The sequence below is a fragment of the Artibeus jamaicensis genome, unplaced genomic scaffold (assembly GCF_021234435.1).
Source record: "Artibeus jamaicensis isolate MK-2021 breed Jamaican fruit bat unplaced genomic scaffold, CSHL_Jam_final contig_391, whole genome shotgun sequence".
In the NCBI taxonomy this organism is placed as follows: domain Eukaryota; kingdom Metazoa; phylum Chordata; class Mammalia; order Chiroptera; family Phyllostomidae; genus Artibeus; species Artibeus jamaicensis.
In genome coordinates, this window is record NW_026521814.1 from 10812065 (window position 1) to 10834411 (window position 22347).

General features: G+C 44.1%; 1 protein-coding gene across 17 annotated transcripts in view; it reads left to right on the forward strand.

Annotated features, from left to right (window-relative positions):
• Positions 1-11654, forward strand: part of RAPGEF4 (Rap guanine nucleotide exchange factor 4) — a 286117-nt gene extending 274463 nt beyond the window's left edge. For all 17 annotated transcript variants that reach the window (XM_053665181.1, XM_053665182.1, XM_053665184.1 and 14 more), the window contains 2 exons: positions 7071-7125; positions 10095-11654. In XM_053665181.1, the coding sequence (XP_053521156.1) occupies positions 7071-7125; positions 10095-10222 (183 nt within the window). In that variant the 3' untranslated portion in view covers positions 10223-11654. The remainder of the gene's footprint in view (positions 1-7070; positions 7126-10094) is intronic.
• The last annotated feature ends 10693 nt before the right edge of the window (positions 11655-22347 follow it).

Sequence of the window (22347 nt, forward strand, 5' to 3'; positions counted from 1 at the left end):
TCAGAGGGAACTACAGCCATTCACAGGGACCTGAGAAGAGTTCATGTTTAGTAAACAAATGTTTGAGGGGACAGAGAGCGGACTTCGATGGATGGGGCCTTGCGAGGTCCTCCCTGCACATCACACCTCGTTCAGATGAAACTGTTCAGCTGCTGCCTGAGCAACATAAGTTTGAAACTGTGCAGGTCCACTTATATATGGATTTTTTCCCCAATAAACGTACAGTCTGCCCTTCAAAGCTCCAGGTTTCCATCAGCCAACTGCAGGTTAAAAAAGTATTTCTGATCCACGGCTGGGATTCCGTGGATGTGGAGGGCTGACTGGATGCATTGCCCTACATCATTTTGTGTAAGGAACTTGTGCATCCTGGGGTTCTGGTATCAACGTGGGCCCTGGAACCAGTCCCTGGTGGCTACTGCTGGACAACTGCAGTTAAGTTTGGGGGGAGTCGAAAGTTATACACAGACTTTCCGCTGCGTTGGGACCAGCATCCCTGACCCGGCACGTTCAAGGGTCAACTGTTGTTATCTGTGGTGAGAGCTGCTTCCCGGAACAGGCCTTCCGTCTTAGATTCTTTTAGACATTTAGAGGGAGGTTCTTCCTGAGCCTTCTGGGCCTCAAAATAATACCCCAAAGATTCACGTTTTGGGGTGACAGACTCTGTTCCCCTTCATGCCATATAATTACCAACAATGTGTTCTCTGTCACCGATAACATCATTATGAAATCATGGAGAGAGCAGGTGGCCAATGTCACAAAGAGTCTCCAAGTGAAAACCTGGATGTCCAAGCCCACCTAGTTCCCAGACCTTTCCCACACAGAAATCTGCAGGAGGACTTGGAGTGTTCACTTCTTCACACAAAATTCACAGACCGGGCCAAGTGCAGGCTGTCCAGAGGGCAGGTTTCAAAGCAATACAGTACATGCAAAGTGTCGAGGCAAAGAGCTCTGCGAAAAGGCAAAAAGAAATCCCCAAAGTAGTCCTCAGTCCCTGAGAGATTATGCACTGAGATGATAAAACATAAACACATGAAATATTAAAAAGCAACAAAAATACAAAAACAAGTTCACAATGACAATAAAAAAGATGTCAAAGGACAGAATGTAAGGAAAGCTGTATGAGAAGAAAATAAAGCCATGTTAAGTGCAGAAACGTGATATAATCCAATCCAGACGTGTTCTTGTGCACACCCCCAGCCTCTCACACCTCGTCTTCACGGTCCGCAGTCCCAGTCGGTAGAGCCCACTGCCTTCTTTTCCTTCCCGCCTCAGGGTGTCCCCGCAGCCGTCCCCTTTGTCCGAAATTGTCTTCCCCTCGTCCTCACCTGCCTGGCTCCTTCTCATCACAGGTCTCAGCTCATGTGTCCCCTCCTCCGAGTGGTCTTCCCTGACCGCCCTTCAAACATTCCTCTGCCCTCCGTACCCTGCACTTTCGGAAGATAATTTTGTCTTCTTAGGTGGTTTCACACCTGTGATGATCTTCACTTGCCTCTTCATGGTTTGTTTCCCCCACTAGAATGTAAATGTCCGAGACCAGGTATCTCATCTGTTTCGTTCACTAGTATCTCCCCAGCACCCAGAAGGTGTTTGGCATATCAAAGTATGCAAAAACTATTTGTTGAATTAAAAAATAACCCAATCCTAGTCCACTGGTGCATTTGGCGAGATAGGAGAGCACACTAAAACATTTTTAAAGGATTTATGTAACAAAGATTTCATAGAAAAGCATTTTCTATTTTATTAGGAAATTTGATTAAGCAGAACATCCCAAGCATTTTGCATTACTGATACTTTGTGTGAGATGACTCCCTTAGCCATCTGTTCCTAAGTGGACATTATTCTGTCTCCCCCCTCCCCATGGTGCTAATGACGTCTGTCCTTCCAGGTCCTCCCCCAAGTGCAGACATGCACAACACTCTGCCCAGACTGCCATGATACATGGCCATCGCATGCACAGTATACCATCATGCATGCTACACATGTGTCTGTGTGTCGCATACCTCTTGGATAGTAAGGCTGCACAGCCAGGGCCAGGGTTCGTCCTCCATGCTGCATTGAGTAAAGGCAGGCTCAGCTCCTGGGCCTTTTTGTCTTTTACCTCTGGCCCTTACAGTGCACTTAATTCTACTTAGTGGCAATCACAGGCACAGTCTTTGTAGCTGAGAGACTATATACTTCTAGATCCTGTCATGGAAAAAAATTCCTGTCCTAAATACATGAAGGTCTGAGTGAAATGATCAGATAGTGTAAATGTGGAATCACTGATGGATATTCTAAATATATTTGATAGGCCTGTGACCAGGGCAGAGTCGAATCATTCGGGGCGGAAATAAGAAAGGGAATCCAGCAAGCATTAAGAACAAAGGATGGCAAAGACCTTGAGGGAAAATGGAAGGAAAGACAGAACTGTGGAGGGCAGGCATCTGGAAGAGGTGTGAAGTCTGCAGACGATGCCGAGCCTGAGCAGAGAGAGGCGGTGCGGGCAGCTGTGAGTGGGCGGCCCAGGAGTGTAACCGTGCCAGGCGGCCTCACCTGGAGGGCCTGCCAGTCTGAACTTGAGAAGACTGTGGGCTGTTTTGTTGTGGAGAGTCCTTCAGGGCGGTCTGATGAGCAGCCCCTACAGCGGTGATTCTAACGGGGAGTGGGGGGACATCAGAGTCAGTTCCAGTGTGGAGAGGGGGTCACGCTGTCCACCACACTGAGTCAGAACACCTTCTAAAGGAGCGAGTTCTCCTCACATTTATCCTCAGTTTGCAAATTGCTGTTTTTAATAAGCCAGTTGCTAATAGAAGTGTGTCAAAAAGTCTGCTGCTCCTCTTTGGTGATGGAATTGCCAAGGAAAAGTTTGGATGGGGAGCGAGAGTCAGTGCAGAGCTGGCCAGGAAAGCTGGGTGAGCTGGAAAGACCCCGTGGGTCATCAGCTCATCTGGATAAGAGTGAAGGTGTAACTCGGTCCGCCCATCCCTGAGGGGAGGGTGCCACAGAAAGGTAAATATGGAGCCCACCCACCCTCCCCACCACCTAGGGCCCAGTTTGAGAGGAGGCCCCTCTGATACTACATTGGATTTAAGGGCCATCGCTTGCACCAGAGCTGGAGGGAAATTTGTGTTTGGGGCAGTAGCTTCAGGGCCTCTTGCCTGTGCCAGGGGATAGTGCAGACAGCTGGTCGACCCTTCCTCTGGTCGGCATCTTTGTCCCGGTCACTTTGCAAGTCAGGCCGCAGGAGAGACATCTGCTGCTGAGTCACTCTGTTTTCAGCTAATAAAGAATGAACTACTTGGGGGTAGTTACAGACTCTTTCACTTGCTACCTCATTTTTCCTCCTTGAGCTTTTCCCTCCATGAGTTTATGTCCTGAGGGGAATTCATCAGCTTTCCATCGGGCCCATTTCTCAGCCCTGTAGGTGAGGAGCTGTATGAACATATTAATTTTGCCAATAAGCTAATTAGTCCCAAGAGAAATACTGGCTGTGTGAAACTTGAAATGTGGACCCCCACGGGGAGCCCTGGCCTTCTGTCTGTGGACCTTCAGGCCCTCGGGGGCAGTCCGACGATTAGCCCCTGCAGCAGGGATTCTAACGGGGAGTGGGGGGACATCAGAGTCAGTTCCAGTGTGGAGAGGAGGGTCCCGCTGTCCACAACACTGAGTCAGAGCGCCTTCTAAAGGAGCGTGTTCTGCTTGCATTTATCCCTGAATTATATAAATTGCTGTTTGAACCAGCCAGTTGCTAATGGGAGTGCGTCATAAACCTCAGGTTTGCTGAGATGGGAAAAGATGAGAAGGTCCGCTTTGGAGTCCTCAGGTATTTGCCCACTGGCACTGTGGGAACACAAAGTTGCCTGGCCTGCTCTAGGCAGGGCAGCCTGCTCCGGCAGGACCCCGGAGCCTAGGGTGTAATTTTCGGTTTCATCCCTGCTGTGAAATTTGGATAATAAAGCCTAAATCACCTCAACCTTAGTTTCTGCCAACTTTGACTGAGAACACCAGTGAATCACATGGGAAGCTTAAGTCTGCACAGGGATAGAAAAACTCTAATTAGGTGGATTTTAGTGGAGATACCTGCAAAATCTTCTACGTTGGCCCGAGAAATAAACTGCACATCTGCAGAGAAGGAAGCCAAATCCAAACAGCAGCGCAGTGACGTCAGAGGAGAGCTTTCATTCACTCTTAGCTCAACAGATGTCAGTAATGTTTTTTTTTTAATTGTGGGCTTAGCTATGTAGCTTTGTCTAGATCAAGGAAGGAAAATAATAATTCTTCTGCACCCTGGGATGTGCTTGGTCTGGGGCACCACAAGAAAGCCTGTCCAGAAGAGACCCAAAACTTTCTTATGAAAAACTGTGAAAGAAATTGTGAATATTTAGTCCGACCAGGAAAGACTAGGGGGTAGAGAGATGTCCATGAGAGTTGTCTTCAAGTATTTGAAGGACTGTCCCGTTAAAAGGAGCTAAAGGTGTTTGTTGGCGCTCCAGAGCTCAGAGGTAGAATCAGCAGGTGAACAGCAGAGGGAGAAAAAGAAATGTTGACTCAGTGAAGAAATCTGTAGTAATCAGGAAAGTACTGAAAAACCAGAGGGACTTTCCTTAGAGAGTCAGCCTTCCTCTGTGCCTTCATTTAAAGAGTGGGAAAGCCCTTGGTTGCAGGCAAGTTATACAAGTCATATGTGCTCCGGAGACGGTTGGAGAGGGGACTTCTGAGGCCCCCTCAGCCTCCCAGGAGAGTGCCTTCTAGTCAGTTGAGTGTAGTTGTTAGTAGCATATTAAATACTGTCGGTGTCAGGAGGGCAAACGAGGGTGGAGTCAAAAGATCAAGTTCACCCTTCTCTGGCCTGGTGCCAGCATTCCGTGACTAGGCACGGGCCAGCCAGGCTGAGGGTTCTCCTGTCTCAGTGCACGGTGCAGGCCTCAGGACAAAAAGGAATGGACCTCGTGGCAAAGCCAGGTTTAGACTTCAAAGTGATCTCTGAGTACAATTAAAAAGAATACGTCCAAATTAAAACTATTGTGAAAATTAATCAAAGATTGAGAAGGGTAGAATGAACTCCAGAGCTGGAAATTACTGATTTAAACCATTCTTCTCACATTTTAAACTACATAATGAGCTAAAAATTATGAAGCCTCTGAGTATAGCTGTAAAGAGTCATCTAAAACTAAAGTCAGAATGAAATGTTTTAGCTTTCAAAACTAAAAAGCAGAACAATTACTCCCGACAAAAATGGTATAGGAAGAGGTTTCTGACCCCTGCTAATTGTTTTATTATTCTTCAGAGGGGCACACTGGCAGCACTTCCCAGGGTTTTCAGTAATTACACTCCATTCAATATCTGAATTACAATAATTCTACATGGAATATACTTGTGCCCTTTAGAGGCAAAGCCTTTGGAGAAGTGAAAAAACAACTTAAAGTAAATTAGCAGGAAAATTATCATAGTTACTGTTTATTTCAGGGTTCCATATATCAGAGGCTAATTATACATTGTATGCTACAGTTTCTTGGAGGTATTTGTAATATATTTCTCATGCTGTTCAAGAGACATGCTGGTTTTTAGGATCCTTTATGAAAGTGAAGTTCAGAGTTTCCCAATTGCCTCTTTGTGTATGAGAAATCGTCCATAGTGCAGATACGTGTCACTCAGCGCCTGCCAGTCCTTGAAGCTGGGGCATTCGGTGAAGTGTTATAAATGTCCACGTATATGTATTTCTAAAGCTTTGATGCTGCTAGGGATTTTTGTCCTGCCAAATAAGTTGATATATTTTTAACACTGCATGAGCTTTCTCAAAGTCATTTTCTATACTTTGGTAAGCCAAGGGTGCATGAAAGAAGATAGCAAGGAATGGAATTATGTAGCCACTCAGAGATTAGAAAGTCTCATTTCTGGACCGGAGCTTTATCAATTTTCTAGTAGTGTTAGAATTAATCCACCATGTCTGCAGGATCCCCTTTAGAATCTGAGCCGCCATGGTGTTCTGAGATGGTGCACAGAGGCTGGGGGGCCCAGCTGCTATTCAAATACCATGAGCAAGAAATGTGCACCCCGGCCAAGAAATGGGGCTGAGGTCTCACTGATGTTTTTCCTTAGGTTTCTGTGCCTTCTTTTTCTTTCTCTTTTTTTCTTTTGTTTTTAACTAAGTCGAATAAAGTACAAAAGATTTCCTAATAAGTCTTTATGGCAACAAAATTTTACAAAGAAGTTAAGGCTACTTAATTGCAAAACTAACAAAGGCTAACTAAATTATGATCCATCTCTATTCTTGAATACCTGCTCATTTAAAAAATGTTTTAAAATGAAGAGTATCGAAAACAGTCACAATGCCATGTGAAAACTTCAGATTAAAACAAAAGTGCTTATGTCTTCAATTTTTTGAAAAATACGCTGTTATAGATTTAGTTTTAAAGTATTAGAAACAAATGTACCAAATATTAATGAGGTTCCTCTGTACAGTGATATTCTGAGTGGTTTTAACTCTGCTCTTAACATTTTCTATATTTTTTGATTTTTTAAAATGTGCATATGTTAGTATTATAACCGGAAAGGAAGAAGGAGGGAGGGAGGGAAATTAACATTAAAACACACACCTTTGCTGGAAATTTGAGAGGTAAGCAACACACAGCATGTAGAAAAATACACAGCTAGAACATTCAGACTATGACCATTCAGTCAATTTGATCCAATATCTCATTACTGAGTCCTCCATTTAGAGGAACTGAACTAGCTGACCCTTGTCCAGATCTAGGAGAGTTACAAATTCTCTGAACAAATTCACAATGACCTCCAAAGGTGAGAGCTTGTCCTCAGGAGTCAGGTGGTCTGAGGAACCAAAGAAGGGCAGGGGGGCATCACGCCATCACTGCCCCGCCCCTGAGTGGGGCCTCGTCCGCGTGCGTGTGGCTCCTCTGTCTAGTGATCACACAGGATGTACATCAGCCAGCTGCCTCCCGAGAGGGAGCACCTTAGAACAGGCTGTTTTACACGGTCCCAGGTATTGCCGAAATTAATAATGGTTTGTTTTCCTTCTTGGGTTATACAGTAAGCTCGATTGCATTTCAGTCTTTTCTCTTCATTCTTTTTAGCGCATGATTGCAAATACTGCCAGAACAGTGAGATACTGCAGAAGCCAACCTTTCAGTAAGTTCATTGCCGTGACACAAATGGGTGGGGATCGGGTCCTTTTTAAATGAGGCTACTGAGACCTGGTGGAAGTCTGGACAACATTTGATTGTGTCGTAGACACTTGGGACCATGAAATCCATGGGACCAGAGCCTGGGTTTCAGGATTTTCTAGTTGTTCAACTAGAAAATAACCACAGGAATATTATTTATTTTATGAATGAACCTAAAGAAAATTAATTTGCTCCTTCCAGTATGGCCAGAGACAAGTAAGGCATGATTGTCAACAAATTCTTCCTCAAACCAACTCTCCTATGACACTGCTTAGTGTTGAGAAACCCACATCCACTTTTGATGGTGCCAGTCTGTCGTTTATAAACTGGGAAAGACAATATGTATTTTTTTCTTGCTGTGTTGCCAGAATCCATTAATGGGTATAGCACATTCGTAAAATGTTCCACAGCAGGAATTCACATTATAGTTCTAGTATTCCCAGGTGAATTTAAAGGGCTCTTCTTAAATCTGAATGTATAACACAATAACTTGGATAACACAATGCTTTAATATGAAACTATTGCTAATAATAAATAGCAATTTTAAACTGTTGGAAGTTAAGTTGCATTGTACACCAGATCAGAATGCCCACGGGTGCTGCTGTCTCCCTTGGGCTGGGATTCTGGGCCGGGGGGTGAGGCTTTGGCTTCCTCTAATTGGGCCCAGAGTGAGAAGGTGGCCCCTGTAAAGTTTTTTGCTGGCTTCATTGTATGAGTCACTTGAAGTCACTTAGCTCCCTAAGTCAACACACTGACTTGACCTGAACATGACTGTGAGTCAGCCAGGACTGTCCCCACCAGTAAACCTGTTGCTAAGAGATGGACAAGCTCTCGCTTTATTAACCAGAGCCATCTCTACTCTCAGCGTCAGACTGGCCAGTGGCGGGGGGGGGGGGGGGGTTGCTCCCTAACATGGGACACCAGGAATTGCTAAGTGTTCATTTTTCTTAATGTGAAGCAGAAATAATCTAGGAAAAATGATCTTGATTTGGGGAGCAAGTAGACCTTTCAAAAAGTGGCTGAAATGGCTATACCTTCCCATCCTTGTGAAGTGAGAATAGTCTTGCCCATCGTCAGTGGCTCCCAGGTGGCCTCTGCCGGAGCCAAGCGTCTCACACCTCCTCATCACCCTATGTATAAAGACTTGGTCGTTAAGCAGTTAGACAAGTGAATAGGAGAATATGTAATTGGTGCCAGCCTACAACAAGGGTTTGTAATCTAGAATCCATGGCCCTTGGAAGCCGGTGGGGGGGGGGGGGCGGTTTGTTCAAGAAATTCCTGGAATGAATTGCAAAGTTTTGTGTGCTAAAGAGGGTTCCTAGCCTTGAGAAGGTTCTCAGTGAGGTTCAAGGTTAAAAGAACCAAGGTAAAATATGTTTTGTTGCATAAGCCTCTTTAGAAGTAAACCCCCCATCCGCCTACATTTTCTCCTAGAGTTCTGGGGGGCGAAATTTTTATAAATTATGTAACTCTCTGCTGCATTTGTTGAAGTTATCAATAACTGCTGGTAAACAACAGCTGCTGGGCTCTGAAGTCAACAATCTATAGATAAAGCTATAGGAATAGATTCGTAAACATTGTGGGAATATGTACAATGTAATTACAGTATATTGTACATGCAGAGTACACTGCCAGTGAGAAGCGAGAAAATTAAACACTGTGGTATTATTTATATGTGATAATTATACTGATGAGTTTCTTCTTAGAGCAAGTAGGGGCCTTTGTATCTTCTCTCTGCTTCTCTGTGTTCAGACCTGCAACGCTCCCCTTCCGCCCTCAGGCAGATGGCATTCTGATTGTCTGTGGGAATGGTGTGGGCCACTAAGAAGAGCAAATGAACTGCAGAGCCCTGCCCTGCGGTGGGAAGGACTCTGGTCTGAGTCTGGACTCTGGGTTGGCCACGTCTGCTGTCCCACTGCTGGATAAGAGCCCCCGTGCCGGCGATGCATGGGGCGGAGGGGGCCCGAGGACCCCAGCAGAAGGGTTGAGTCTACACCAAGCACTTTTTAACCTTTCATTTAAAAATAATGTCACCACTTAATAATTGAGAGAATCCCCAGGGAAGACATTCAGATATTTCATTTCTGTAGAAAAAGAGGAAAAATCTGGCAACCCAGGGTGCAGATGCAGAATATTAGTGGCCACTTCCAGAGAGACATGTGTGTCTAGTTTGCCACTGTCAAGCTCGGCTGTCCTCATTCGAGCACATGCCCTGTGTGGGGCTGGAAGCATTTGAGTCTTCTTTCAGCCTGGTTTTAGGGAAACGGTCAGTCAGAGAGCTCTGCTGCTCACGTGTTTGGAGGCGAGTGAGGACAGAATGGTAGCCAGGGTTTCAGAGTAGGTTACGTCAGAGAATCAAAGGTCTAGCAGGAGCCATGACTTCAACCCGTGAGTTGGTTCTTTTCCTGAGCATGGACATCTCAGAACGCACAGCCTCTGCGGTAATGCTGCATGTCATATGCGGGTAACAAGGGGAGCGGAACTTACCAGTCTCACGGGCTTGCTTTGGTTCAGCCCAGGTTTTAAGTGCTTTTGTTAGGAGCTAATGACAATGGTCTTTTGTCATTAGTCCGCACCCGGATCAGAGTGGGTGGAGGTCAGAGTATGAAACATCGGTGGTATGGTATGGGAAACAATTTGACTGTGTAACCAGGGACTATCAGGTGATGCTTTCACTTCTTTTTTCGCAATCTTTTTTTTTTTTACAACATGCAAGGCAAAGGAAAATGATCAAAACAGGTGATTCCAGGGAAAAAAAGGGTGAGAGGGAGGAGATGGACCATCCAAGTGGAAACATTTCAATGAATACGGCGTTGTTGGAAGGTCCTGACAGAACACAGCAATCCAAGATAAGCGTAATGAGTAGCTGGAGAGAGTAAAGCTGTGTCTTATATGCATATATTATGCAATGCCAAGTCTCCTCTTTTCCCACAGATCCTGATGCAGCTCAAGCTAATAAGAACCATCAGGATGTCCGGAGTTATGTACGGCAATTGAATGTGATTGACAACCAGAGAACTTTATCCCAGCTGTCACACCGATTAGAGCCTCGTCGGCCATAGACATTTAAAGTGTCCAGAACAATGCTTTGCCTTCAGCCTGCGGTCTTTCAGAAATGGCATTTATACCACCACTGACTGTTTTGTCATGGGAGAATTCTACAAAACAAGCAAAAACACAACCTGAGACATCTTGGGGCTTCATTCAGCTTACCAGCATCACGACAAGAGAAGAAATTCCTTGGTTTGCATAAAGCTTGCACCCCCTAGCTTAGGAACCCCCATTCACAGTCACCTGGTTTCATTTCCGACTGTGCTGTCTTCTTTGCCGAAACATAAGATAAGACCCACATGAAGAGTTTGGTAGAAATATTGTTGTCAAGAGAAATATCAAGCCCTTGACATTTTTTCTAAGAACGTTTACAGGGTGAGATGTGCTACATATAAGGGGTTTATTTGCATACATCAGTGGTCATATAGTTCCATAGTTTTTAACTTAACATCTTGATTTGGAGCATGAGGTGTTTGGAAGGTGTCAAGAAATCAGTATAAATCCACATCAAGGTTGTATTCTTCCATCTTTAGAGTCTGACCTCTGAGGAATTGAACCTGACCATATTACCATGAAGCATTATTCCTATTTATGTGATTTAGGAAGGACCAGTCTATAATTTCTGAATGATATTTATGTTTACAATGTAACTTTTTTAAACTCACAAATCAGGATTACATACATAAGAATTCCACTGAGAAACTCCAAGGTTCTTACAACTGCCAGCATTAAAATTTAAAAAAAAAAGAAATTTCAGAAGAGCACAATATGCACAGAACATTTTTCAAAATTAAATATTTTCCTGGGCATTAAACACCTTTACTCTTGGCTAATTATTGTTACTGATTAAAAAAATATTTTCTGGACTTAAATGTTATTACAAATACCTTAATTTTCAGCAATTGTTTTGCACTTTCAAATAGATTGTAAATAGTTCATTCAATCAATGGTATAGAGTTATTTATTTGCTACATAATAGCTATTGTGCCAAATAACTACCTTTTATTTATTTGATTTAGTATGTGATCTGGGGTACATTTTTCCCGGTTTTACAGTTAGGCTGCATTTAGTGTGTGGGAATTGTATGTATGTACATCTCCTGTAAATAACAGCTAGTATCTTCATTAAATACGACTGTTGACAAGAAGCGGCTCTGCTCCTCAATTCCTCAAATAGGGGAGAGATAACTATTTGGGATCATGGGATCCTGGATTTCTAAAGTTCAAATAAAATTCACATACTATAAAAGTCACCTTTGTAAGGGGTACAGTTCAGCGGGTTTTGGTATATTCACATGGTTGTACAACCATCATTGCATTATAATTCCAGAACGTTCTCCTCATTCCTGAAAGAAATCTCGCACCCATTGGTGGTCATTCCTCATGCTCTTCTGCTCCCAGTCCCTGGGAACCACTAATCTAGACATCGTTTTAAATAAATGGAATCATAGGTGTAGCCTTTAGTGTCTGGTTTCTTTTACTTAGCACATTCTTTCAAGTTCACACATGTTAGCGAATGGATAAGTACTTCATTACTTTTTATAGCCGAATAATAATATTCCTTGTGTGGGTATACCACGTGCTGTTTGTCCATTCACTGGTTGGACACTTAGGCTGATTCTGCTTTTCAGCTATCAGGAATATTGGTGGCATGAATGGGCACTGGGTGTTAAAGTGGTCTGGTGAGCGGTCTCATGTGATTTCTCAGTGACTTAAGCACTTAGTAAACATTTGATGAAGAGATTTCCAAAATTCTTTTAATTCCAGACATCTCTATTTTTTAATGTCAGCATTTGCCACAGTATGTTCCAAGCTATACCAGCCTCACAAATTCACATGCTCTTTATCCGAAAGCAGACACACAACTGCAAAGCAAAAACCATAACCCAAAAGGTATCTCCAAATAAACCTGGGAACCACTGTGTCACGTACCCCATTCTCAGAAACCACTGTGACTATCCACGGATGTGCTGAAGGCTCCGGGGAGTCCTGCTGCCGTCCTTTTCCCCCACCCCACAGCCACGCCCGCTTGGAGAAATGCTGGGCCAGGCAAAGGCCTTTCCCTGTGGACCCCACAGCAGCTCCAGGGAGGTCTTCTGGAGCAGAGAGTTTGCTGTCCTGCAGGGCCAGCCTCCTGCCCCAAGGAGGGCACAGTGGGTGCAATTCACTAGAGAAAAAACACAAGTCTCTGAACAGGTTTTCTTGAAGTCATTATTGTTCAGCACTTCACCGTCTCATAGACCCAAATACCAGCTGTGAGGTTTTCACCTACCTTCTTTTCTTCTCTAGATCATTTTTAAAGGTAACAAATGATGCCAAAGGCCTAGTCCTTGGACATCCTTGCTCTTGTTTCGCTCTTCTTTACTCCTGCCTTACTTAGAGCTGGTATCCTGTGTCTGACAGCTCCTTTCCCCGGTTCCATGACCCCTTATATATAACCTTATTTTAATTTGGTTTCCCCATTATTCAAAATTAATATATATTCTCCCACATATATTCTCCTTGGTCTTCCAAGTGAGAATAACTGCTGCTGCACTTAATAAAGATAAGAGATTTTAAATTATGTCTGTCTTCCTTGAAAATGCACCAAACTCCATTATTCAAGGTAGCAATGGCTAAGTGAAAGAATTCACACTCTACAACTGGGGACAAGTAGCCAAGCAACCCTTCCCGGGGCAGGAGCTGCAGTTAATATTTTCAAACTTGCAAACAAGCCAAAAGAAAATGAGTTGCCTACTGGGTCACAAAAAGGATAATGAGGTTTGCAGAAGACATGAAAAAAGAAGAAAGAATGTTTTTACCAAAAGCGCCTGTACAAAATTATACATTTAAGTGTTTAACATACCTGCTTAGCAAGGTCACTGGCACGGTGTACAGGAGCCAAGCTTTTTCAGCAATTTTTGAATACCATGAGGGTTAAAGAGATTTCTTTTTTAATTCAATGGCATTTTCTGTGAAGTATGTAAGCAGATCAATGACTACCAGTGTGGGAAATGAAAAGAAGTGTCATTCTGGTTTAAAATTGTGCTTATAATTTTTTAAAATCAGCATAGAATATGTAGTGTGGCAAAAATTAACTTCTACCTTGAATATCTTTTTTTTTACTATCAGTGTAAAATGTATTGTGCCTCTTGTTTCAGAAAAATCCTAGTTTTCTCTATTTGTCCTACACGGAGAAGAGTGTGATGAGTCGGTCACAGCATCCCTGCCTTATTTTTTAAAGATTTTATTTATCTATTTTTAGACAGAGGGGAAGAGAAGGAGAAAGAGAGGGAGAGAAACATATTTGTGTGGTTGCCTCTTGCTCGCCCCCTACTGGGGACCTGGCCTGCCACCCACGCAAGTGCCCGGACTGGGAATCAAGCCAGTGACCCTTGGGTTCATAGGCTGTGCCCAATCCACTGAACCATATGAGCCAGGGCAGCATCTTTGCTATACAAGCTGGAGAAGAACCTTTAACTTAACTATTAATTGTCATCTTTCTACTCATTCATTCATTCATTCATTAGCAAATAATGGTTGAGGAGCTTGCTGAATGCCAGGCCCTCTATGAGCTCAGGATTCAGTAATGAGGAAAATTAGAGGGTCCCTGTTCTCCTGGAGCTTATCATCTAGCAGGAGAGACAGAAGATTAATCCAATAATCACACTCAGAATAAATGTAAAAACATTTCCAAGGGAGGGTGTGGAATATGTAACAGGGGGATTCAACCTGATCTGAGTGGGGAACTGTTTCCTGTGAAGTGACAGTTGGCCTGAACTCGAAAGGATGGAAATGCTAACTCAGCAGGGAGGAGAAGAATGTGTTCTAAGCAGGAAGTAACCTTGACAGTGTGAAGGATGGAAGCACCCTGTGGCAGAGCAGAGGGAACTGGACAAGCACACTCCAGGATGTGCCGAGGACCGGAGACTGGCTCAGAGCACTCAAGGCCTTGCAGGCCTCCTTTACGGGAGCTCCGTCTTTTACCCCAGAGCCGTGGGAAGCCGTCGGCGGGCTTGGGGCAGGGCACTGCGTTTCTAAGGGCAGCCCTCGAAGGGGAAGGCCGTCACTTTGTTTTTGTTTGGTTTGTATTCCCGGGCTTTTTTTAATGGTGCATTTTTGAATTTTATTTTTAATTATAGTTGACACAAATATTATATTAGTTTCAGGTGTACACCCTAGTGATTCAACATTTTTATGTACCTTAGAAAACAAGTACCACAATAAATCCAGTAACCATCTGTCACCCTACATATTTGCTATGATACTCCCTCTGCTGTGCAGTACCTCCTGTGAGGCTGTCACTCCACGACACCACACAGCAGGTGACACGTGGCGTCATCCCTGATTCCTTAATTACTTTATTATGCAGGCCAGAGGTCAGACAGAGAAAATTGTGGATGATGTTAAAAGGCGTGTGTAAGGAAAATATTAAAAGGGGTGGGCCCAGCCACACACATGAAGCCAAGCCCTGCACCTCCTCCCCACTTAGTCCATGCTGGGCCAGTTGTTAATGTTTTGTTGTGCAAAAATGTACTTGCCATAGAATTTACCATTTGAACCATGTTTTGTACAGGCCAGGGACATAAAGTACAATCACATTGCTATGTGACCACCACCGCCCATCTCCAGAACCTTTCACCCTCCCAAACCGAAACGAGTCATTACACAGTGGCTCTCGCTCTGCCTGCGCAGCCCCGGGAACCACAGCTCCACTTTCTGTTTCTAGAACTTGGAGGTTGCTGCATGTAAGTAGAATCATACAACATTTGTCCTTTTGTTTCACGTGAGGTCTTCAAGGTTTACCCAGGTTGCAGCATGTGTCAGAATTTTCTTCCTTTTTAAGGCTGCAAATATATACCACGTTTTCTTTATTCATTCATCCAATATTTCATTTGCTTCCCCCTTCAGCATTGTGAATAACAGCACTATGAGCATGGGTGCACAAATACCTGTGCAGGTCCTGCTTTCAATTCTTTGGATATGTACCTGGAAAGGGACTTGCTGAATTTTACTGTAATTCTACGTCTAATTTCTCGAGGCGCTGCCAGGCTGTCTTCCGCAGTTGCTGCACGATTTTATGGGCTACATGTGACACGGCCCCTGCTTACCTGTCATCTCCTTGGAGACCGAGGCTGCCAACATATGACATAGCTGCTGCAAAAAGCAACAGCCAGGGGATGCAGCCTGGGTGTGCGGTTGTCCCAGCGTGGAGCAGAAGGTCTGCATTTGCCTCTGTGCCCTCCTTTAAGCGATGATGACTCACAAGGCAGTCACAGCCCTAGAACGTTGGTCTGTCCTTGCTGCTGTGTTGGTTACTGTGTCAAACTACTGTTGCCTGACACTTAAGGATGGGGGAGCTGGAGGAAATGTTACTAATCCCAGGAGAACAATGGCCTGGGAACGGGATAGTGCCTGCCTGGGTTGCCTAAGCTCCTCTGGCAGCCAGGGAAGGTCAAGGATGATGCAACAGGAAGCCAGGATCTTTGTTCTTGGGCAATTTAAATTTGGAAAGATTGGGGCCAAAACTGTGCTATAAATAGAAGTGAACACAGGCACTGTGAGTTCCTGGGTGCAGACGTGGGAGCAACCCCAGACTTGAGGAATAAAGAGAGGCTGGGGCCAGGACTTGTGAGGGCTGCCCGATTCTGCAATAGTTCTCTTGCCTCAGCACCGGCAGGAAGGGTTCAGACTCTTCCTGGGCCAGGAAATTCAAGAGAAGTGGAATTCTACAATAAGAGGACCAAGAGAATAATGGAAGAAAAAGTTGGCATACAAGTGGATTAGAAGATCCCCATGAGGTCTCCATCACTCACCTAGAGGCAGGCAGCAGGAGTCTCTAGTGTGATGACAGCAGGGACCCAGCAGAAATGGAGGAGAATTCATGGCTCCAGCACGAGTCTTAAAATGTGAGTGCAGAGGAAGAGGTTTAGTCTCCCGGGAAGGAGAAGGGCTCAAGGCGAGGAGTCACAGCAGTGCCGGGGGCAGGCAGGTGCTGCACCGGCCCTGCTGCAGCAGCTTGAGAAGGATGAAGAACCAGCCGGTCGGCTAAACCGCACTAGGAAGTATCAGTGGCTGCATGTACTGAACAGGGTTCCCTGGACAAACAGCACTAATACAGCATCCAGCACAGATAAGCCCCTTTTTATTACATAAAAATATTTCATTAAAAATCATAAGCATGTAATTCTGTAACAATAATATCACAGTCAAGCACACCATATGATATTTTAGGTGAAATGTTCAAACTGCTGTCCATCTCATGCGAGACATTCACGTACCTGACCAACCACACTCAATGGTGGTACTTCTGCTGGACCCTGTATGTGTATATATTAGTTCAGAGGCCGAAAAAGCCTCAAATCTGCACTGTAGGCCAGCAGGTGAGAGACACAGGAGAACAGATGGTGTAGAAGAATTCCGAATCAATCTGCTGGAGAATCCTCTTCTGCTTGAGGACGGAGGTCTTTTTGTTCTAGTAGGTCTTCAACTGCTTTGCTGAGGCCCACCCAATTATGGAGGGCAATCTGCTCTCTCAGAGTTCACCAATTTAAATGATAATCCCATCCCAAAACATCTTCTGAGTTAACACAGAAAAGTAACCATGATGCTGTGCGGCAAACCACCCCAAGATTAGTACCTTAAAACAAAAAAGATGACTCTGTGGGCCGACTGGGCAGTGCTGCCAACCTGGGCCAGGCTTGGCGGGGCAGGGCTGGGCCCCATCATGTGTCCGCAGTCAGCTCCGCATTGTCACTGTCCTCCAGCAGGCTACCTTAGGGTTATTCACTTGTGGGTGTGCAGGTTTCCCAGGGAGTAAGTGGATAAGCAAGAGCTCCTGAGGCCCGGGCTCAGAACAGGCACACCCTCACCTGTGCAGCACTGTGCTGGCCCAAACTGGTCAAGAGGCCAGCCGAGATTCAAAGGGTAGAGAAATGACTGTCTCTTCACGTGCAGAGCTTCTGGGTCACGTGGCCAAGATTGTGGATACAGGGAAGGAAGTTACTGCCACTTTTGCAAACCGTCGACTAGAGTGGAGGTAGCACAAAATGTGAGGGCCTGGTGGGTACACTGCTCTTGTGTGGGGGGAGCTGGGGAGGCCCTGGAGTTCCTGTGTGTTTAAAATGCTTTTCCAAGGTGGATCTAGTTGCCCTTGAGGAAATAACATGGGATAGTGAAAATGTAATGAGCTTAAAAATCAGAAATATCTGGGGACGACTTGATCAGAGCCACCTCCAGAGTGTGTGGCACCTTCGTGTGTGTTAGGAAAAAGCAACCCTTCTCTCAAGCTGGCGCTGCCCCGCCAAAGAGCTCCCTCCCAGCCAGGCTTCCCTGGGCGTGTGCCGGGCGTGTGCCAGCCCTTAGCTGTGAGCACTCATCAGTGTATTTCGCCTCTGAGCTTCCACTCCCACCTCTGCTGATGGGAGTCACAACACCTCCCTCCCAAGTGCTGTGTGATGATTCAGCGAGTGAAGATAGATCAAACGCCCAGTGTGCTGAGCGCTTGGAAATCCAGAGATATTAGTATCTGCTATGAGGGGCCACATTAAAGAGTACTTTAGAACGTTCAAGGGTGCCTCAGAGTCTCTGGTCAAACCAATTATGAAAGGATGGAGAAGGAAAGAAACTTTCACTGTCGCTTTGAGTCATTGAAATTGATTCGGGATGGAGGAGCAGTTCAAGAGGCCTGTCCTTAACCTTATCCTTTACACCCCAAACTTATACCGATTTGGAAAAGTTGCTGCTGCAGTAATTAAAACAGGATGCTGTGATCTTGCTTACACCCAGCTTAGACATTATTCACAGTGATAGAAAACATTTCACATTACTAAATGAGAAAGGGGAGGAGTGAAAGAAAATAGAATAAAATACTCATGCTTCTTACCAACAAGTAAAATGTCCATATATGAAAGAGTAGATCAGAAATTAAGCCAGGGATTAACATAAGTCATATGGCCATGGATTGCACTAGAAGTTGTATTTTTCACTTAAATGGGGTGTTCATTTACATGCTCAGTCCATATAGCCTAGAAACAGTTGTGCTCTGTTACGAGATCCCTCCTAAGAAAGTAGCTCTTCGTTGCTAGTTCTGATATCCTCTCACCTGATGCTCATGGAGCCTTATAAAATCCATTTATATTTATGACCAGAAATTAAATTAAAGGTATGAGTCAAAGTGTACATTAAATTAGGGATTATTGCCTGTGGCACTCTACGTGGGCCAGGTGATGTGGGCCCGTTTTAATTAAGAATTCACTTTCAATAACAATGCAAGCAAACACATAACATTCAGTCAACATTGAATCAGTTGCAGGTGGAGGGGTTATGGGACTAAGCAAGATATGCAGTTGTGCTCCGAGCTTAGTGTGCAGAGTTCACTTATGTGTTAGAAAAAAACATTTATGGAGCAACTGAATAAAGTTGTAACACAGGGCATGGGAATCTTTTGAGCACAGGTAACTGCTAGGGAGAAAAAGAAAACATTTTCTACCTGCATTTAAAATTGGAAGGAAAGCGGGGTCACTAAAGAATACAATGTTTCAAATACAAAGGTTTCTGAATGTTGACTTTGGAAGGTAACTTTCTGGAATGTACTGATCCATTCAATCATCAGTGCTTTTCATCTGTCAGTTCACCTGCTATTTCTGAAAACCTATACATATACACAGTATTTATTCTATTTTTTAAATTTTTTAAAATATTTTATTTATTTATTTTTAGACAGAGGAGAAGGGAGGGAGAAGAGGGGGAGAGAAACATCAATGTGTGGTTGCCTCTCAGATGGCCCTCACCAGGGACCTGGCCTGCAACCCAGGCATGTGCCCTGACTGGGAATTGAACCAGCAACCCTTTGGTTTACAGGCTGGCGCTCAATCCACGGAGCTACACCAGCCAGAGCAGTATTTATTCTATTTTTTAGGTATTTTCATTGATTATGCTATTAAAGTTTTCCCAATTTTCCGCCTTTATCCCCTTTCCATCCTGACCCCCCAACCCTCCAGCATTCAGGCCACTTAGTTCATGTCCATGGGTTGTACATATAAATTCTTTGAGTCCTCTGTTTCCTATACCATTTTTATCTTTCCCCATCTATTTTATGCCTACTAATTATGCTTCTTCTTCCCTGTACCTTTCTCCCCCTATTCCTCTCTTCCCCCTCCCCACTGAACTCCCTCTGTGTGATGTCCATTTCTCTGAGTCTATTCCTGTTCTGATTGTTTGCTTAGTTTTTGTTTTCATTGTTTTTTGTTTTCTTTTAGGTTCATTTGTTAATAGTTGTGAGTTTCTTGTCATTTTACTCTTCATAGTGTTTGATCTATTTCTTAGATAAGTCCCTTTAACATTTCATATAATAAGGGCTTGGTGATGATGAACTCCTTTAACTTGACATTATCTGGGAAGCACTTTATCTGCCCTTCCATTCTAAATGATAGCTTTGCTGGACAGAGTAATCTTGGATGTAGATCCTTGCCTTTCATGACTTCAAACACTTCTTTCCAGCCCCTTCTGGCCTGTAAGGTTTCTCTTGAGAAATCAGCTGATAGCCTCATGGGACCTTTTTTATAGGTAGTTGTCTTCTTTTCTCTTGCTGCTTTTAGGATTCTCTATTTATATTTAATCTTGGGTAACTTAATGATGATGTGCCTTGGTGTGTTCCTCCTTGGGTTTAACTTCTTTGAGACTCTCTGAGCTTCCTGGGTTTCCTGGAAGTCTATTTCCTTTGCCAGATTGGGGAAGTTTTCCTTCGTTATTTGTTCAAGTAAATTTTGGATTTCTTGCTCTTGTTCTCCTTCTGGCACCCCTATAATTTGGATATTGGAACGTTTCAGGTTTTCCCAGAGAATCCTCAGCTGCTCTCCATTTTGGGAGGGAGTCTTGTTTCTTTGTTCTGATCCAGTTGGATGTTTATTTCTTCCTTTTGTTCCAAGTTGTTGCTTTGAATCCTGGTTTCCTTCTTGTCACTGTCGGTTCCCTGACAGTGACAAGCAAACATTTTGCTTTGTTTCATTTTGGCCATATTTTGGTATCTTTCATTTGTTCTTTCATTTTTTGACCAAGCTCAATCAGTTCTGTGAGCATTTTGATTACCAAGGCTTTAAATTCTCCATCAGATAGGTTGGCAATCTCATTGCTTAGTTCTGAGGTTTTGCTGTGTTCTCTCATTTGGGCCATATTTCTTTGTCTTGGCACAGCTGATAAGTTGTAAGGGGTGGGGCGGGGCCTTAGGTATTCACCTGGGCAGGGCAACCCTCTTCGCTGCACTGCTGTCTGCGGGGGAGGGGCCAGAGAGGGAACAATATGGCTCACCTGCTCATCTCCAGCACACTTTCCAACAGGCTCTTGAGTCAGACTGGAAGTATCTCCCACTGTGACAACCCCAGCTGTAGCCCACAGTCAGCTGTGTGAGTCTCGGTTTCCCCCTTCAGTCCGTCCCTCCCTCCCAGCTCCGGGGAACTCGGCCATCAGCCCCACCCCCCAGCCATCTCCCCACGGTTTTTCTGAGTTGGCCTGTGCAGTCTGCCTTACTGGTATGGTTATTCTGGTTTATTTTTTTTTAATTCCTTGGTTGTCAGAGTTCCATGCAGTTTGATTTTCTGGAATTTTTGGTTGTTTATTGATTTTAGATTGGTTGTTATCCTCCTTCGGTTGTGCGGGGAAGCGAAAGGTTTCTGCCTACACCTCCATCTTGGCCTGAACCAGTATTTATTCTAAATACCTAAGGAATGAATGGTCTCGCTATTTACCGATGAGAAAACAAGTAGAAAATTATGTTGCTCAGGGTCACATCCTTGGACTGCAGCAGGGCTGGGCTTCCAGACCAGGTGTATCTAACTCCAAAGTCTGTGCTGTGAAGCGGGAGGCTCCACTGGCTACCTCTCCGCCCCAGGAGCACTGAGTGATCAGGCTTTTGATGCCACAAGCTAAAAATAACAGAAAAAAGTTCAGGAACCAAACACTAGATTAATTTTGCAAAAATATTCTAAGTGAAGTTCAGAAAAGAGATTTGGGGTTATTTTCCATAAACTTTTGTTTTTAAAATATAAATGTATGTGCATTTGTGTGTGTTCCTTCAGTAGATTTCCCACGTGCCATTTATATGCCATGGGGAGTCTTCATTGTTACAAGATACAATATTTTCTGCACTCGCCATAAAGAAAGCACTGAAATTCAGGAAGCGGTTTCTGTCGTGTGTGAAATGCTTTATCTCTTAAGCCAAGTGGTTGTTTTCATATTATTCTTTATTTTTTATTTATTTAAAATAGACTTCAGTAAAATCAAAGCATTATTGAACTATGTAGATTTACTGACTATTTTGTAGAAAAAACAAAGGGAGTCTCATTACAGAACATCACACTTCTTCTTTAAAAAATCCTCATTGAACACACCTTGCCTTCCAAATCTCTCCTCTTTGCTGCCAATTATATGGTCTCCTTTTTCTGTTCCTAATTCTCCCCACCCCCTTCATGTTACAGAGCCTTGGGATTTTCTTACTTACTTATTTGTGCAAATCAGCGTCATTTTCTGGTAGCTTTAGCTCCGAACTTGAAAATCTCCACTCTGCCTGCGGTTGAAGATATTGTCTTCTTACCAGGGTCGTTCTCTTTAGGAGGGTAGTATAAATGGACAAAAAAATTAGCAAAAATGGTTAGGACAGAAGGTAGAAAACATGGTCTTATTTAGAACCAAACTGGCTACGATGCTCTCTGTCTCCTAAGGGTGGGGACATAATTCACATCAGGGAAAGTAAGTCTCTCTCTTCTTACTTTTCGTTTCAGAGACTGGTGAGGAAAGGGAGAAGGAAAGATTGACACGTGAGAGCCCCACCCAGTTCTGCTGAGCCTCAGTCCAGACTCAGCATGGGGTGCATTCATGGAAACAGGAGTGTGAGCCAGCCTTCACTTTCCCGAGTGGAGCTAAATTCCCAGAATACACACTGACGTCACTTTTCTTTCTCTTAAGGTCCCCTGAGTCACATTAAGCTCAGGGAATAGTTTTTTCCCTGCTATTTTTGATAAATCCTCAGAGGCTATAGTGATATTTTTAATGCCCTTCATAATATCAAAGAACTTCTACCAACTCCCAATTTGTTCCTGATCTTACCTTCTTGAGAACTGGACTCTGAAATTGGAGGAAACTTTCATTTAACTCTCCATTAG